Source organism: Patagioenas fasciata, chromosome 2, assembly GCF_037038585.1.
Source record: "Patagioenas fasciata isolate bPatFas1 chromosome 2, bPatFas1.hap1, whole genome shotgun sequence".
NCBI lineage: Eukaryota > Metazoa > Chordata > Aves > Columbiformes > Columbidae > Patagioenas > Patagioenas fasciata.
Window position 1 is genome coordinate 90,042,446 of NC_092521.1, and position 19,817 is coordinate 90,062,262.

General features: G+C 39.3%; 1 protein-coding gene across 2 annotated transcripts in view; it reads left to right on the forward strand.

The window, feature by feature from the left end:
- The first annotated feature begins 4,304 nt into the window (after nt 1–4,304).
- Nucleotides 4,305–19,817, forward strand: part of EXOC2 (exocyst complex component 2) — a 130,545-nt gene continuing 115,032 nt past the window's right edge. Inside the window, exons 1-2 of one of the 2 annotated variants that reach the window (XM_071804532.1) lie at nt 4,305–4,435; nt 17,726–17,881. In XM_071804532.1, the coding sequence (XP_071660633.1) occupies nt 17,764–17,881 (118 nt within the window). In that variant the 5' untranslated portion in view covers nt 4,305–4,435; nt 17,726–17,763. The remainder of the gene's footprint in view (nt 4,436–17,725; nt 17,882–19,817) is intronic. The other variant, XM_065832003.2, reaches the window with a different exon arrangement.

Genomic DNA, 19,817 nt, shown 5'->3' on the forward strand with positions numbered 1-19,817 from the left:
GTAGACCAATCTGATTTCCTTTTACAATAAGGTAATAGGTGTTATACAAAGGCGAGAAGTACTAAAATGTTATGTATCTTCATTTCAGTAAAGCTTTTGGGAATGTTTTTCAAAAATAAGCAAAGACAATATGGTCCAGATTGAAAATTCCATGTGGTCAGAAAAAGCAGGGCTGAGAAGACTTAGCAAAATGGGGTGAGGTTACCATCAAAATGGAGAGATGTACTGAAAGAGATTTCTCAAGGATCTGTCCTCTATCTGATGCTACTTATAAAACATGTGAGGAACAGAACAGAGACTAGGTTTGTTACATTTGGAGAGGACATGAAGAAGACAGCAGCTAGAAGTGTGTTACAAAACACAATTAGAATTCAGAGGGATTTTGTCAAACTGGAGATTGTTTTTTAAGAAAAACACAAAATATAGTATTCAATAGGTGCAAGCATAGTCTATCAGACATAGCATCATCAGTTCCCCAGATACAGGAAGGGGAAAAGTAAACAGGATTACAGTTGCATACAAAAAATGTAGAGTGAATCACAGGCTAAACATGAGTCAATGCTTTTATACTGTTGTAAAAAGGCAAATGCCATACAAAGGCAATAGAAACAGGAAGACAGCCTGTAAAATAGGCATAGCAATTATTTTGTTCTGCTAACACATGATATGACTTCTGTTTTAGTTTTTGCCTTTTTAAAAAACTGTTTTTCACCTGGAGCATGCTTGGCTTGGGGCACTGCACTTCCAGAATGACGTTGAGTGACTTGAGAAGAGTGCAGCAGAGATTGGGATTGTTTATCAGTCCAGAAAACATTAAGTATCAGGATACTAACAGAACTGTTTGGATTAATGAGGAAATTAACATATAAGGTGCAGAGCCTTTAAATATGTAAAAGACAGCTACAGGGACGAAGCAAACAGTCCATTCTCTGAGCTCAGTAAAGACAGACCTTTCAGTAACGGACTGAAATTGCAGCAGGGAACATATACAGAGTACACATCAGAAAAAAGACCTTTAGTGATAAGGGTAGGGAAACACTGGGAAAGATTGCCTGAGGAGATGGCAAAAGCACCATACCGGGAAAACTTTAAGAACAAGATTGAAAAAACAGTCATGTTATAACAAAGGAATAGTTGATCCTATCTTGGGGCAAGGGAAAGGATCAGAAAGGGTGATTTCATAAGGTCATTTTCATCCTTCTGCTTCTTTGCTTTTCTCTGTTCCTTTCCCTGGTTATAATATTCACCTCACAAATTCAAACAAGAAGTAGGGAGAGATCTGCTTTGGACATTGATATGTCAAAAAAGTAAAGTGATAGCTGTAAGCCTGAAGGCATTCAGAAAAGACAACAGTTCTGGAGAGGCATTTATACAGTGCAGAATCAAAGTTAATCCATACAGTTTATCAAGAGAAGGTGAAGGAGTAAATCTGCTGTATTTTACAAACATCTTCAAAAAGAAGATCTTTCTGTTAACAAGAAGCAGACTTGCAATGGACAGATGCTGCAGCTAGATGAATTTACCTTTCCAAACAACATTTATATTTCTATCAGTTAATTTTTACCTGTTAGGGTAACATGGTATGTGTTAGGGTAACCACTGAGAAATCTTCAAAAGCGCAGTGATGGGTTTGCCATTTCTCCAGTGCGTTAAAATAAAATGAAGTTGTCTTCCTAAGAACAACTACAGAAAGATTTTGGTGTGGGAATGGCTGAAGGAAATTATTCTACAGCTTTCAATATTCAGGGAAGACAAGATGATCATAATAGTCTCTCTTGGCTTTCATATCTGTTTACCCAACTTTGTAGAGAGATGTAATGCTTACAGATCACTGTCAAATCTGCATAAATGAATTAGAAAAAGGCATGAATGAGCAATTACTCTTGTGACCTCTATGAGGTATAATACTTACTATTTACCAGGTCATTATATTGCAACTTGTCATTTCTTTCCTCAGTTTTAAAAGCAAAGATTAATCTCTTTAACAGCATCTGGAGTTTCATGGAGTAATATATTTATATTAGCAGCATTATATATGACAGCAAATATATACTATATATTATGGTATATACATTGCAAGCTACATATATGAGAAAGATACCTGTATATTAACAGCACTAGTTTTCCTCCTTTTGTTCTAAAGAGAGGTGTAGGGTGGTGTTTCTTTTCTCCAGTGGGTCAAACCTACAGTTAGTCACCGTCAGCTTTGTTGTGGAGTCACTGAAGGGTAGGTGATGGTTACCACATGGTCACCACACACCAGCTCGGAAAACCACCCACAGTAGATTCAACAAAGTGCAGCATACAGGAATTTCTTCATCTACAATATTATCCAGGGCCCCTGCAGATCATAAAAGTCCTGGATGTGGCTCTTGGCAATAGGTGGATTTGCCTGTGTGGATGCTCATGATGAACCTACATACACCATTTATAAAATTTCTGTCATTGCAGACTTTGGTCTGGTTGTGCTGTTCCGACAGGTTCCCCAGGACCAAGATCTGGATAAAGCCACTGCTGAGCAGTTGTTTAGAAACAGCAGTTTAAAATCTCTAAAAGGGGGGGCTAGGTAATACTTCCAGAAGCAAAAGGCCTCACAGTTTTTTCTCACTTCAGCTAATATTGGGGAGGCGGGGAGGGGTATCTCCTCAAGTTCAGGCTCCCTCTTCTTGGTGATTCATCCCTTTAGGGCATTTGCACTTACAACAGAGGCGAAGATGCAGCCAACTCCACAGCAACACTTCAGTCTGGTCCTGAAGTTTGTCACTTCAACTAAAATTAAATTCATGCTTGTTTATTACGAAATCTTCTGGGTAGACAGTTCCCTTTATGGACCTCACTACAGTCCATGGGCTTTTGGGGCACTGATATCCACTCCCAGATGGCATCAGGCAGGCCTGGGATCCAGGTATGTAGTGTGCTGGGTGGGGCCCTCTTTATCAACCAAAACTTCCAAAATAGGTGTTTTATTTGGTACATTCGATGACAGGCTTTTAATAAGAAAATGCAAACAAGCTGTCATAGAGGACAAACATCATTTTGAAATGGGTGGCAAATAGTTACACTTTTTTTTTTTAATGTCATGCCAACTTTACTTTTGTTGGGGGACTGAAGAGCTCTCTTTCTGCGCTGGATATTAGCATCAGTAGCATCAGTAAAAACTTTGGAGGCAACTAGAGAAAAGACAGGTACTGGATGCTCTCATTTTTTCCCCAGAGACATGCTGTGTAATGTTTTACAGAGCCTAGAAGAAAGAGTCACAAAAGTGCTGTTATTCATGTGACAAGATATTACAGCCTACTAATTTAACTTGGATGTCTTTAACCTCTGAAAAAAAAAGTGAGGAAAAATATGTTTCTTGGTCGTAATGCTTCTTATGTTGCTTAAGTTCTTTGAGGTTTTAGGAAAGGTAATTTGTTTTCCCACTAGTGTTCAGCTCTAAGTCTCGTTTTGCAAAATTGAGGAATTGGTTGTTTTCTCTCTCAACACTTTTCCTCTCCTTTCCACAAAGATTTTGCCTGAACTTGACTTCTGCAACTGCATTTCCAACAATCCCAGCAAAAAGGGAGAGAGGAGATCTCCTGACCCTTTTGAACAGGAAAAACAGCCTCTGTTCAGAGGGCCCCTAGGTAGAGAGCCAGTTTGATAAGAAACAGTTTTACTTTTTTCACTGGAAAAGGAGAACCGATGCGCATTAGTGATCGCTGAGAGCATGTGCCTGGGCCTTTCTCCATCACCCTTCCTTTCTCCACCTATGGAGGTGGCACCCCAAGGCTCTCTCTTTCCACCGCAGCACAGAGTGTCCCCACGCTGCCGCTGGATGAGCTTCAGCCTGCTGGACCTCAGTAGAGTGCTCAGCGATGGGTTTATTAACATAATTATCGTTGTTGTTGTTGTCATTATGCTTGTGGTTGTCCAAATTGATAATTTAATTTTATTCTAGTTTAGTTTAGTTTTACTTTTATTTGTAGCAGTGCTTTCCCTTGCTCCTCTTCCACCAGGGGACCTGCCCTCGGTATTCTCAACACCTTTATCATCACCCCTTCGAGGACAAGACGGATGGATCGGAAGGGACCAGGCACGCAGGGCGGTGCCCGTAAGGGGGCGGTGCCCGTAAGGGGGCGGTGCCCGTAAGGGGGCGGTGCCCGTAAGGGGGCGGTGCCCGTAAGGGGGCGGTGCCCGTAAGGGGGCGGTGCCCGTAAGGGGGCGGTGCCCGTAAGGGGGCGGTGCCCGTAAGGGGGCGGTGCCCGTAAGGGGGCGGTGCCCGTAAGGGGGCGGTGCCCGTAAGGGGGCGGTGGCTTTTCCCTTCCCCCTCGATCGCTCCGCGCTCCATCGATTTTCTCGGGCAGCGGCTGGAGGTGCCTGTGCCCGCCGGACGCGGAGGCGCTGCTGGGAGCACAGCTGCCCCAGGTACCGGATACGGACTCGACAGCGGCCGGTGAGTGACAGTGTTTGGCCTCCCGCCCCGCTCTTCCTTCGCCGGGCTTTGCGAAGCCGACTCGCAGCGGGGCAGCTCCGGCTCCTTCCCCCCGCTCCCTTCAGCCTCACCCCTCCTTCCTCTCCCGCTCCCCGCGGAGGTCGAGGCCCTCGCCCACCGGGCGGGGTCGAGTATCGCGTCCGAGGCCCCGCCCCCGCCCGGGGAGCTGCGGGGGGGAGCGGGAATGGGACTGTCATTAACGGCCGTTGGGGCGAGGGGGAGCCGCGCTCGTGTCTCGCGGATCGCGGCCCCTCCTCAGCCTCCCTGGAGGCACCTGGTGGCCCTGCCCCGCGCGGGGCTGCCCCGCTACCGCCCCGTCACTGCCGGCACGGGCTGTCTCCCACCCCCGCTCGTCTCCCGAGGCCAGAGGCTGGGGCAGGACGGCGGATGGGCGCCAGGCCTCGCCGAGCCGTTTGTCGAGAGAAGGGGGTGGTGACTTCCCGGCTACAGCAGCTCGTTTTCCCTCCTCCCCCAGCTCCCCGACGGCAGACGGGACACGGGGTGGGGGGGAGCGATACAGGGTGTCCTGTCGGCGGATGAGAGTTTGCTGGATGAGGGTGGCCCTGAGGGGTTGCGCTGGCCGTGGGTGCGCTTGTGAGGGAGCCGTTCTGAAGCTGGCCCTGCGAGGTAGCGGGCGGGGCGGAGATTCAGTGGCTTTTGCTTTTGTTTCTCGTCGCTGACAGCGATATGTTCAGAGCTCCCTGGCCGCTGGTTCTGTGATGAGACAAGGCTAGTCTAGAACGGTCTTAAATCTCAATGAAGTATCTGTGTGTGTGTGCCGGGAGGGACTGGGGGGTGGGGGGGTAAAGGAAATAAGTAGGGCAGAGGGGAGGTCGGACCTCTGAAGATCTGGTTGCTTGCAGGTCTGATTTTTTAACTTCGTATTTGGTGGTACTTTAACATTTCAGAAATAACTGCCCCAAATGAGTGTGTACTCAAGCAAGTATGATAAACTACTATGATAATAAGGAATATGAGGAGAATCTTTTGTACTTTGAGGGTGCCAGAGCACGGGAACAGGCTGCCCAGAGAAGTTGTGGAGTCTCCTTCCCTGGAGACATTCAAGACCCGTCTGGACACGTTCCTGTGCGATCTTCTCTGGGTGAACCTGCTTTAGCAGGTGGGTTGGACTAGGTGATCTCCAGAGGTCCCTTCCAACCCCAACCATTCTGTGATTCTGTGAACGTGGAACAAATAACATATACTGGTTTGAGATGATTGCTTTCGTTGATACCTAACTGGAAGTGTTGTGCTTCCTCTGTATTTTTATCTTTTACTTTCTACCCAGTTTTACATTTTCTCACTTGGACTGTGTTGCAGTCCTGGAGAGTCCAGAGCTGGTTGACCAAACATCATTCCTCCTTGCCTCTTCAATATCTTAATTAGCAACCTGAAAAGGCTCTTATCAAGGGGAGTAGCTGTCCAAAAATGGGGATAATCGTTATTTCCAAAGTGGAGTTTCTCATTCTGTTCAGTTTTACTGGTTTTCAAAATAGCATTCCTTCTACACTTCCAGCTTTTCCTTCTTCTTCCTCATCCTGCCTCCCCACGCCCACTGCTGCTTTTTCTATTTCCTGCAGTTTGCATGCCCATTGTGGATTAACAGCTTCCAGCCATATACTCTATAAAGTTTTGACTTGAAAGCTGGTGAAGTATTAAGCCACTTAAGCTCTGACAGAAAGTCAGATTAAATCTAAATTACAAATATTCTTAAAAATTTAGTTTGAAATCATAATCTCACTTCAATTTTTGAGGCTTTCTGGTAATTCTTAAAATAAGTGAACAAGTCTGTTTTCACCTATAGTGAATTTGAACGTATTTCATTATTGTAAACTTTGTTTTGTTTTTACTTTTGATAAAGTTGTCAAAACAGTTAAAAGACTTCTATTTGTGGGGGTTTTTTTTAGTGTAAACTGCAAATAAACAGATTTGTGGCTTAGCAAAACAGGTCTGTTTTCTTACTTTACGTTTTGTTCACCTGAAGAAGTAAAGCTCTGTAATTCTTGGTTCCCTATTTCTATAGTGTCTATCACGGCTTGCACAGAGCCAGCAAGAAGTAACGAAAGACATGTCCTGCTGCTGATTTCTTTCCTGTAGATAGCTTAGTTTACAATTTTTGTGGTTTATGTCCACTCTCAGACAACAATGTGTTTGCTTAGGTGGGATTTCTGCTGTCTTAAACATAATTTAAAACAGGATGCAAAGATTTTCATTATACTGGTATTACTTATCCTAGTGAAAATATGATTAATTTATATTGTAATGGTAAGGTGTTTTTCTGATATAGAAAACGTAATTTTTTTTTAGTGTGCATCAGAGGTGAAATTATTTAATTATAAGCGTATTACAGATTAGACTTGTACGTTTTTTAAAACAGAATGTTAAGTTGTATTGTGTTTTTGTGGCCATCATTCAATAAGTGACAATATTTTTACAGACTTGATAGGATTTTTTTAAAATACTGTAATTGCTTTATCAGATATTATTGATTAAGAACAGTCTAAAAGACATTTTTAGAATTCATTCAAAAATCTCTTAATGTTCTAGGTCATGAACTTCTGTATTTTACTTTAAAGACTTTTTTTTTAAGACCTTGCCCTTTGAGCATTGGATATTGTGCAGAGAAATTGCTTTATCTTCACTGTTCACTAAGTATTTTTGAACCTGTAGTATTCAGGTTCTTTCTAAGTTGTAGAATTTCTTGTGAATGAGCAGAGTTGTTGTTTTGTTGTTTGTTATTTTTCCTAGCCGTTGAAAGCACTTCAGACAAAAATGGACAATAAAGTTGTTAAAATATGTAATCCACCAATTGTTTTCCCACGGTCCTACTAAAAAGAAACTATATCCACTCTGTTTTTTATTATGCTACTCAGCACAGTGAAGGTGGACTAAGGCAAAATAAGTGGGTTGACTAGAAAGGCAGAGGTCACTAACCTCTTTAAGTGATGAAAACTTTTGGATATGTTACGTTAAACCATGCTTAATTTTTTTCAATGTATTGTTCTGTTTAGCTGTGAATCCGGTAAGTCTTAAGCACTGTGCTTAAAACTAAACATCAGTATTGAGTTGTTTTAATTTTGTTTATTCTGTGCTTTTCTGCTTTCCCTTAAAAGAAAAAAAAAATTAAGTAACATCTTGATAGGATGGTGCCGGAAGACTAAATAGAGAAGGTGCTCTTACAGTCATGGATTCCGACTTCAGAAAGTATCCATGAAGTAATCTATGGGTACAGTTTTGTCCTGTGCTCCAGGTCAAAGCAGCATCTGAAGCACAGACAGACATCACCTGCATGGATTCTGGACGGCTGTACATCACTACTCAGTTATGCAAACAGGCAGAGAAAGTCTTCCACTGGAGTGATCAGTAGTACTTCATTGTACAGTGAAGGACTGGAAAATAATACTCAAACGACTGTACATATTGCAGTGAACTTATTTTCTGTGTGAGCTTTTCAGTAAGAGTGGAATCTGCTGCTGTACTTAAAAGTACACTGAAGGTTCAAAATCCGAAACCAGCTAAGTTTGTATCTTTTAGCTGAAGTCAGATGTTGGCTCTTCATCTTAACTTTGACCTTATGTGTCTTGGACCACCTACATTCTGGAACTCTGTGCTGTGCAATGTTGTCTTTCAAATTACTTTTCCCAGGGCAGAAATATGGTGCTTAGTAACGGGGGAAATCTTGTTTGTAAAAGTGCTGGTAGAACGAGGGATCTTTAGACAGCACATGCATAACACAGTCATGTCAAACTGATGTTTCATCCTCTGCGCTGAACATGAAAGCAAAGGTCTGTGTTTACAGCTGACAACGTATCAATTTAAAAATAAAGCTGATTTAAATTTTTGTACTTCAACATGAAATTTTTTTTTTAAGTACTTGTGTCAGTGTTTCAGGAAAGTGCCTGAAAATAAGGATTAATTATGTGATCAGTATGTTATGCGCTCTGCATAGGGAAAGATAAGCTAAGAATTTCATATTCTGCACAACACTAAATCAAACACCTTCCCTCACTCCTATGGAGAAATAGTTTGTAATTGGATTTTTTGTATTATTTTGGAAGTATTTAGTAGTTTTTCTTCAAAAGGAAGTTGATCTGTGTAGAAGTATGATCTGCAGACAGTATGTTCAGCAGTTTCAGTAGAAAATATTGCGATTGCACACAGTGATGGGTGTGAAAGCCTGTGTTTCCATTCTAATTTTGTTTGTTTTGTTTCTAAGGAAAAGAAATTGTCTGAAACACCAAGCTCTTAATGGATCTGGTTTTCTCTTGACCTTAAGAGAACTACAGATTCCGATATTTTCAGTTTAATTCTCAAAAGCAGACCTTGGGCTATATTGTGCAGAAACCAGTGTGAACTCTGGCAGTGTAAAAGTGTCTGTGGATCAGATTACAATATAAATCAGTGATTTTTGATATATTTAGATTTGTAATTTTTCTTTCACAATACAGCAATGTACCCTGTATTTGCAAGTTAATAAAAAAGCCTGTAGTAGTTAAAGATTTAGGGCTATGCTGGGCTAAAGTTCCTTTTTAAATCCCCACTTTTATATTGAGGACAAACTAAACTTTTTTTATTATTACTTTTCAAGATAATCTTAAAATGTCTCAATTAGAAGAGTGATTACCTTAAATTTTCTCTTTAAGAATTCTGTGATTCTTGTCTCAATTTCAATCTCACTGTTTTTTGTTTTGTTTTGTTTTTTAAAACATTTCTGCTTTGCTTCTTGCTTGAAAACTGACCATTAGATTTTTGGCAAAACGTGAAGGAGCTATGTATATAGCTGATGGGATTTTCTTATGTTTCATTTTCATCAGCATAGAAAGCAAGGGAGCTTCTCTTTCTCACAGGACTTCACTACTCTGAAAGTGTGATAGTTCCATACAGGAGATGGTATTTTAGATGGATGAGTGGAAACGAAGACTGAGAGTATGTAAGACAGAAGCAGGCTGAAATATGACAGAAGAATACCTGTGCGTACAGGTTCTCACAGTGAAATACTTGAGTATGTGTTTGACCATATGAATAGAGAAAGATGCTGTAGTGTATGGCTTGAGTACTTCCCAGAGCAGGGGCCAGAAAATTGTGTTTCGGAGAGAACATGAAAAAGACAGGAGTGTCAGTAACACAAGTGCATGTCTCATCTTTTAAATATTTTTGAAACAAAAGGAACCACTGAAGTCACGCAGCAAATATTAAACTTACTGTTGCAGTTCTACCTACAAGCACCCAAGTTAAAACTTCAACCATGTGATCTGTGTAATTACACTAGTTATATAATATTTTTATAAAGAATAACGTGTATAGTTACAGGGCTTAGAAAAAAAAAATCTATGGTTCTGTAGGAAAAAAACAAATCCATCCCATTGGAATTTATTTTGTTTATTTTTATAAACTTCTGGATCTTTCCGAATGCACTTGCATAAATGTATTTGAAAGGTTTTGATGCTTGAATTATTGTTTTCGAATTTCTGCCTGTGAACAACATGAGACAGAGAGATGATGAGGGTATTACAATTCTTTACCATTTTCTTTGTATCTTAAATAATTCACAGAAATTTATGGATAACTTTAGAACAACAGAGGTATGAACCGTTTAATTGGTGGACAGTAAGGAAAATGACTTCTAGATGAAGCAAATTTTGCTGGATGTTGGGGGTAGAAGCAGATGTAGGAAAACATGTGCTCTGTGAGAATTTAGAAATTAATGGGAGATTTATGGCCATCTGTGATATGGTTTTGTGTAAAGCTGAGTTGACTTTTTTCTCTATATATGTTTATATAGAGATGTTTAAGGCTTTTCTTCACAACGTTGCTAGATTATAGCGATGTGTCACATAATAAATACAGAAGCTTTTAACCAAGTAGATGACTTAATATCTGGGGAGTTGTAATGAAATTTACAATGAAAATAGTGGAAATTTCAGGGAGAAACATCTGTGTACAGAGTTTCTTAAATTACGTTTTCTTCTACACTATCGCCCTTTTCTAGTGAGTTCAGTACAACCAGGACAGATGTTAAGAAAACTTAAACTGGTTTGACTTAAGTCTTGGTAATGAATAGGTGCTGTAACATTGAATATTCTAGCAAAATTGTTCATTCAAGAACTGATATAAACCATCCTGTAGACCAGATTAATAAATTGGAGGAATTATTTATTTTCAGTGTGAAGTTATGGAACTTTAAAGGTGACTTTTAAAAAATGTATTGGATAAGGTGAAACATATTTAGGAATTTTTTCTTGAGGTTTTCCCCAGCTAAATGTCCTAATCCAAGTTTATAGGGCTAATACTGACGTTTGGATTATTGTGATATTGATAGTTTTGTGTAATAGTGGCACTTGGAGATTGTCATTGTCCCTTAGGTAAATAGAATTTGAGCTGAGGTGAAAACGTGACAGTGTGTTTCTCAGCTGTTCAGACTGTCTACATGGATTAAATTAAATTCATGTGCTGGTGAGTTTGATGGAGGAGGTATGTGTGTTCATGGTAGCAGACTGGAGGGAAAGGGATTTTTTTTTTAAAGTAGATTGACTAAAATAGATTTTTAAATTCTTGAAATGTTTTATTCAGCTTTTTCTGTTTGAATAGGTGATAAAATTGGCAGATAAAATGATTTTCTGAACTAAAGGAAACAAAGAATTCCCCACACAAGTCCAAATTTAAAATGCTGCTCATCTGTATTATAGATTAATGCTCTTTTAAATCTATTTTTAGAGGCTTGCTATTTTTACTTTTTGCTGATAGGTCACAAAACCCAGTGTCATATGTAGGCTTATTAATTTCCTTCAGTTTGTTTATGGTGTAAGATACTAATGAACAAAGCTTCATTTTACAGTGGAATGTTTGTAGAAAAACTCAGCATATTGATGTTGTAATGGCATTTGTGCGGTTAATTGTTCTTTGCGGGGAATCTTTCCCCTCGCCAAATAAATAACCTGTCAAAATTCCTGGTGTAAAAGTATATCAATATATAGGTATGCAGTACGTCACAACTGATAAGATGCTGTCATTTAATACGTACAAGGAAATAGATTTATACTGGTCTAGATTTTTTTTTTTTTTTGACATGTGGTAGATAAAAGGTTAATTGATGTTAAATGGGTGCTTTGTTAGCCCTTCATCAGCTACTAAACTAGTACAGGAGGAGTGCAAATCATTACTACAAAAGGCCAAGACCAGTATGTTTTCTTAATGAAGTTTATAGGTCTTTTTTTATCCCTCCCTTCTTTCCCTCCTTCCCAACCACACAAAACATAACCAGCTGTAATGATAGGAGAGGACAGCAAGCAGCTTTTTCTAAACACACACACACACACACACACACACACACACACTTGCACTCCTGCCCCCCTTTTTCCTCCTCGTACCTCAGCAGAGTGACAGCTTCGAGATGTTGTGTGCGAGTGAGTTCAGCTGGTGCTGTGTGGTCCCGGTGTGTGGTCTCCGGCTCAACCCAGAGGCTGCTAGCAGGGTGGATGAGAGAGAGCACCACTATTTACTTTAATTTATTTCGGATGCCGGAACTGTGCCCGGAGTTTCTCCTGCGCTGGGTTCCCCAGTTAGCGCTGTCAATCCCTCACAGCTGCAGCCCAGGCTGCGTCGGGTGCTGAACTCCTCTGCCGAGGGCTCCCGTAGCATCTGCCTCAGGTCCAGCCTTTTTAATCCCTTGTGACTCAGAAATGTTAATGGCATTGCTGAGTGCTGTGATTATTTTGCTTTTGCTCTGTCAAGATGTATAGCCATGAAGATATACCTTGCTGGGTTAAGGAAAGCAGGACCTCTGAGATACGGATGAAATATGCGAGTATGGCTGTTGTGAAAGCAAAAGTGCTGCGCTTATTCCTTGACTACCCTAAAACTAAAATTTCTAGTGTGCCTTTCATGACTGATTGGAATATTCAGGAGCCTTTTTAAAAAGAGAAAGGCATGGTATTATGTCATTTAATACTCGCGATCTTTTTTTTCGTTTACCCTCTCCATCTCAAAACTTGCACATCTTCCGAAATTGAAACTGATTTTGGCATGTGATGTTGTCCTGTAGGTTAACATGTTTGTCAGTGTTAATATTGGCTTGAATCAGCATGCCGGACATGACAGAGCAAGACAAATGAGGCTTTGTTATTTCTGTGTGACGGTGAAATTACCCCCTTTTTTATGTTTGTTCATCTTTTCATTATAAGTAGCTTAGCGGTGTTTTGAAGAGTCGCCCCCCCCCGCTCCAAATATAAGATTCATGAGCACTTCTTGTTTAAATTGACAAGTCTTCTTTTATTATTTAAATAAACATGCATAGATTCTTAATATCACTTGGAATTTCAGCATTGTTTAGCTTATTCACTTCCCAGTCTTTTCTGGCAGTCTTGCAGGAATGGACTTTGTATTATTAATGCAGTGTTGAAGGCTGTGGAAATTCTAGGGCACTGAAGATCTCCAGAGGGGTTAATAAATGTCAGTTATTTTCACAATGCTGCTTTTTGGGTGCTTTTAAATCTTGGTTTATGTAGATTGTCTGTCTGAATTTATATTGTAGGGAAGATAAAGCACAGAAAAGGTTGCAATAGTGTTTTTCATCATTTTGTAATGGTTTCGAGTACAAACATGTAGGAAGTTTTTACTTTCTCATCCTTCTTGGGGTCATTTGCTGTGTCCCTTCACTGACTCTGTCCTAGTGTATTTTACTCAGGGTACTCTTTGGGTTTTCTAGTGAAAACAAGTTATTAGATTTATTTGGTAGAAGCACAAGTTTGTGTAGCTTAAGGTGAAAGGGCCATCATCTAGGTTCTGCAATCTGAGTATTTATTACTTATTTAAAAAAGGGCGTTTCATAAATCTGTTAATTTGAAAAACATTTACTGCTGTGATGTTAGTGTAAGAGTACCTCAGCTACTGGTTTCACACTGGTTTGTTTTTTAAAAACAACCAACAACGTCTGAGACATACTGTGATTTGAACATGAGCAATGTCATTCCAGCTGTTCCTGCCTCAACATTTTCAAAATTGTAATTTGTCACATATATATGAGTGAGAACAAATAAATATTTGATACCTGAAGACTTGTGTGCTTGCTCGTAGCTTAGACTTTCCCAGCCATGACAAATAGGCTTTTTCTTTCCTCCCTTCCTGACAGCCTAGATTCCCTTTGCTAGATGACCACGGCATTTCCATTGACCTTGAGTCTGTCTGCCTCCAAGAGAGTCTGTCAGAAAGCACCACTGAAAACTTTCACTTGATTTTTGAGACACTGGAACCAACTTGCTGTCTTCTTTTATAAGTCAAACCCTGCTTTTTAAAACATTTCTACTGCCAGTTTTTCCACTGGTGAAATTTGTGAGGTGGCACCTGATTGTTACTAATCTTCCGAAGTCGTCCCGATGATTGTAGTTTTCCTTTGGGATTTGAATTTACAAGCCAGTTTAATATCCTTAAATTCTGAACTTCTTTTGTTCACTTATTTCATATTCTGGTACATCTTCCAGAGCGGTAAGCAGTGCTCTGCTTTATAGCACAGATACGGTAGCTATTAGTGTTTTATTTTGTGTTTCTTCTCTGCTCACAATTGAAAGTTGGATGGGGAGACCTATTTAAGAATTCTTGTTTTAAACGAACTGCAGGTTTACAAAAGCCAAAAAACAACTAGACTTAGATTTTCCCTTATGTTGGGCCGTATTTTACTTCTTCATTATTTGTTTATAGAGTTGCTTTTCTTAGGATAAAGAATGAAGATGTCATCTCTTTAGCAAGCTTGTAATGCTCAGAATTGTCTGGATTTTTTTTTTTTTTTAACCAAACCTTCATGAGAGGAGAGTTTATTTGAGCAGCTCATGTATGAACAAAGGTGATGTTTACGAAAGGCATATTTCAAGATGACTTTGTAGTAGGTGGTCTTTGCAGAGGCTTTCTAACTCTTTGCACTTTCATAACAAGAATTATGACAGAATAATAGAGAGAATAATATGGGCAAGATCATGAAAGCAGTCAAACAGATGTCATCTGTGTTAAACTGTTGCAGAGATACTGTGAGGAAATGAAGTTTTTAAAAGAAAAGGGGCGGGGGGGAAGAGGAAAAGGGATTTCTGTTAGCATACAAAATTGTTCATTGCAAAAAAATAGTTTTGTTAACACTTCTTCAGTGAGCCTCGCTCCTTTGAGAAAATGTCTTGTGTAGAAAACTGTCTTTATGCAATCTTCCCTAGTCTGAATAAGAACCAGTCTTTCGGTAAGAAGGCTGCTTTTTAAATATATTATTATTTTATACATAATACCTATTTGTAAAGAATAGAACTTCTCTTCAGGGCAATGTACAGAATTGCAACAAAAGCTCTTAATTATATTTTCATAAAATGAAAAATGTCATTATTCTTTCACCTTTGCCTGAAAGACTTTTTAAAAAATTGAAAACTTGCTGTGGGCCATGATGGTATACTGGCTAGGCTTCCCAATAAACAGTTCAGTCATTTTAGCTATTGACATATTTGCCATAAGAAGGAGAAAAGGAAGTGCTATAAATGAATTGAAGGCTCCCAAGCATTTGTTTGATATCTGTAATAAGGTTAAATTCCATAAGACCCTTCACTTATTCTTTGAAATAAATGAAACCAAGTGCTGTGCAAAAACGACAACAATAATAATAGAGAATCTCAGTGCTGCAGTGCTTTTGTAATGTGTTGAGATTTACTGTGGTCTTCTCATTCCAGTGAGGTATTTTAAAGCAATTCTGCAGTAAATATGGAAATACTTTAGAAGAAATATTAGACCTCAGGAGGCTCAGCATTTTTATTACATTTATTCAGCTCATCATGAAGGGAGATCTAGTGCCAATTTCTGAAATCCAGAAAAATATGTTGTAATATTACTTTTGAATTTTGGTGCTGATTCAAACCAATTACCTGTGTGCTAGGTATTAATATTTTGAAAGAAACAATGACTGCAATGCAAGGGAACTGGGGGGGGGGGAGGGGCGGGGGATGTGTGGAGCGTAGAAAATCAAACAAATAATGCCAAAGTAGCTTCCATTTTACTTGTTTTCCTCAAGATGTCTTCCTCCCCATATTACCACTGAGCTCCTGAGGATGGATTTTTACATCTATGTTACTAATAACACTTTACTGATAAAACTTTATGAAAAAATTGCTCAGAAGTTGTCTTACTGGTATCTGCTGCTTCCTGCAGAAGTTGACTAGATTTGTGTGGGTGGTACAACCCCATTGCTTCTTTACAACTGTTGTTAAACTTCGAGCTCTCCTGCGGATCTGTGACAAAAGCTGCAAAGACTACATAGATAAGATCATGAGGAATAGATGCCGTTTGTCCTCCATGTTCTAGGTAAACTTAGACACCTGATTCTTCTCTAACATCCTCTTTACATAGGACTCCAGAGGAAACTTTAGGTTCTGAAAGGTCTGAACTTCTGTGCATATGCATCTTGTATAGGAATAAGCAAGACTTCGCCTGTAATTTTGGATTCTGATTGCTCCAGTATTAGGTTTAGCAACAGGAAGTGGGAAACTTATTTCTATTGTGCTGCCCACTGTTTTGTCAGGTGATACTGTGGTAATGTAGCTTTGAATGCAGTGCAGTTGAGAGGAGAGCTGGGCAAGCCTGGTGACTCCAGGACTGGGGATCTTGACAGAACACCCGGTCTGTCATTTTCTCCTGTGGCGAGGAAGTGGATCAACAGTAGCACAGGTGGGCTGTTTGGGCAAGAAGGCTTGGGGTAAGGAACGGGAGGTAGGGAAGAGGAATTACCAAGGTATCCAGATCTGAAAAGAGAATTGGGATATTAACACCCCTCTCCCTCCCTGCTTGAATTTATGGATAAGAAGTCAGAGGGGAAAAAAGCAAGACTAGGGCCTGGCCTCAGTTTTGAAGTGAGGTGAGGCGGAAAAAACAGTTTTGGGAAAAGATATAGGAGTAGGGCAGGAGGGAGGGGACTCTTCTTGTCAGAGCACAGATTTCTCCTTCTTAGAAATACATACATTTCCTGTAGGTTATTTTTGGTTCTTACCTTTCCAGTGCAGATGGCTTCCTATTATAAACTGATCGTAATAACTTTTTGAAGTTCCAGAATATCAAATGATTTTTCTTTTACTAGGAATTTTAAAGTTGTTGTTGTGTCTTGGTAGAAGAATTCAAGAGAGGTTGTGGAATCTCTTTCTCTGGAGACATTCAAGACCCACCTGGACACATTCCTGTGTGATCTGCTCTGGGTGAACCTGCTTTAGCAGATGGGTTGGACTAGATGATCTCCAGAGGTCCCTTCCAACCCAAACTGTTCTATATGATTCTGTGAAGGGTCGTGAAATGGGATAAGTAATGCAGAATTACCATACAAGTCCTTACAATAAATGCTTTTGCCACTTCTATGACTTTTGTAGGACCTGTCTACTTACGAGGAGGCTCCATGTTTAGTAAGTGTCAAAATGTGGAGAAGCTGGGAGCTAATGTGCTTCAGTTTATACTAATCTGCTTGTAGCTACAGAGCTGCACTAAGGAAACTTCTGATAAGCCGTAGGAATTTGTGATCAGTTGCGTAGTAAACTAAATATAGGCCGCGTAACATGTCTACCATATTGGTGTTTGTATTACAGAGATTTAACTGGTTTGAGTTGATACCTAATGGCAGGTGCAAAGGAATATTCTTCTGGAAGTGCTTGGTTGATAATTTTATGTATGTTTTTGCTAATCTGTTGAGATATTATTTGTTGATATTCTTTGCTAGTGTAGTGTCTGTAAGTAATGTTTTGATTTTTCTCAGTTTATGTAAATGTTGATGCTTTATACAAATAAATGCTGGGGGCTTCTTCCCATGTGACTGACTGTGCCAGTAAGTCTAATTTTGATGGGGAAGTTGTCCCAATATGTAATCATAGTCTATTCCTTAGCTTAGAAATTCTAAACTTTCTAAGGAATACAATAATAGAGGATTGAATAGGCTGGTTTGAATTCTGACATAAGTGATTTGGCGTGTATGTTTAGTTTCATTAAGCATTTTGAGGGTTTAGTATTTTTCTGGATATACTTTTTCTTTACAGTTCAGAACTAGAGGTATACTTAATTAAAAACAGTAGAAGTACAAAGAAGGTGTAAGTATTCTTTATTGTTTTATGACTATGTGGCAAAAAGGCTTTGAGAGTGGTGTTCCATGTTTACATTCATGTTTTGCTATCGTTTTAGAAGAACAGCTTAAAAGGTTTTAAATAACTTTTACATAATGTAATTATTGCTTTTAAATGATTGTTTCTTGCTGAACAGATAAAAGCAACTCAGTTTTCAGTAACTGAATAGTCATCATGTCTCGAGCACGGCAGCCCCCACTTGTAACTGGCATCTCTCCCAATGAGGGCATCTCATGGACAAAAGTGACAATTAGAGGAGAAAATTTGGGGACTGGACCTACAGACCTCATAGGTAAGTTGAAAAAAAAAAAAAAACAACCTCTTTCTTTTGAGATTGTAGGTTGTCACATTTAGGATTTGATTAGAGAATTTTTTTTGTGTGGTAAAGTCCATGTTGCATGGTATGAGAAATGCCCTTTTCACAAGTAGGTGCTTGAATCCATAAATTGAAGAATGCTGCTCAATGTGTAACTAATCAGAATGACCATGCTCTGCTAGATGAGCCCTTAACCTGACTTAACATCTCATGCTAAACAGTAAGAGTGGATACCTATGAGAGTGTACTGGAAGAGAATAAATGTGATGCTGCTTTCTTACTTTCCCAGGCATTGAGAATTTCAGCATGGAGACTTTCCTATCAGAAGTGTTTTCAATGTATCAAGAATGTTATGACAAAACAGGTTCAATGATTTATCTTCACATTATGTGAAGAACCATTTCCTTCGCTGCCTTGATTTTAACATGGTAACTTCATTTGAATTGTCATAGCTGTGGCATTGAAAGAGGGAACAAGCAGTTTTCTCTGATTCTCCTGACCATACATGTCTTGATTATAATTTCTCTGTTGCCCCTTTCCCAGACTGAAAAGTCCTAGCACATTTAAATTTTCTGCATGTGTCTTTGACCTTTCTTGTTGCTCTTCAGTGAATCTCTTCTGGTTTCGCTGCCAGTCGTGGGTAAACATCATCTTGGTTACATGCACTATTGAGGATGTGAATGCACTGTGCCATAATACTGTACTCTTGCTTTTGTATTGTATTTCTTCCATAGGATTCTGTTTTCTGTATAACTCCTACTAAGCACTGAGATGATGGTTTTTTATTCTATTATAGTCCCATGATTTAATGCTTGAGAGTTAGTAGTCTGTCTGAGGCTGTCATCTGTGAATTTAAGGTTTTGCCTGTGTGCATCATGTCTTTGTTCACTGAATTTCAGCTACTGTTTTATAGCATCTACATTATAGTTCATCCACTCAGTCTCATGAGGTCTCTTCCACATTTTTTCTACTTTTTACAATCTTTACATTCTGAGTAAATTAATATCATCAACAAACATTGTAACCTCTTTGTCATTTATGAATATATTGAACATAAGTGATCCTACCATGTATGCTGTGGAAACTTTCCTCAGTGAAAACACACCAGTTACTGTAGCCCTGTTTCTTTCTTAACAAATTATTTATCCATTTAAGGCTCATATGCTATAGCTGCTTAATTTTCTTAAGCCTTTCAAGAATGACTTTGTAAAAAATTCTGGAAATCCAAGTTAACTGTAACTACTGGAATTTCCCTTATTTCTTTTGGAAGTTAAGCATATGTGTACTCCAGTATTCATGTTAGAGACAATTTATCTAATTTGTTGTGGAATCGTGACTCCTCTGAAGTCCATTGGTATTTTGTTTGGCTTTGCTAGAAACAATGTTTCACTTCATGGCTGTAAACCAAGATTCCCGAATTCCATTCTTGGCCACCACAATGAACTTCATAGCCAAGCATAAGCTACTACTATTTTCCCCTTCGCTTCGGTCTGCTGTCTCTCAAAAATGGAAGTAGTGTTTTCCTGAGCTGCTAGACAAGATTGCATTACACTAATGAATTTTTGTTGAGAAAAAATCAAATAACTGATGATGTTAGAGGTGAGTCTATTTCTGTGTATTTGTGTGGTTGATCGACTTGGATAACCTTAGTAGTTCATTGGTATGATCATCTTAGGAGTCATCCGTGCTAGGTTCTTGGAAGGAAGACATCTCTTGAACTGTGCCTCGGTATTATGGCTGACCAACTGTTAATGTTTTTTCTTTTTTTTTTCTTGTAACACATGGCTGCTAATAATCTCATGCTTTGAGATTAAAAAAAAAAAAAAAATAGATTGCCGTGTTTTTTTTCTTGGCTCAATTTTAGGCTTTCTTCAGTTATTGGCTAAGGCCCCAGACATGTGAAAACTTCTTT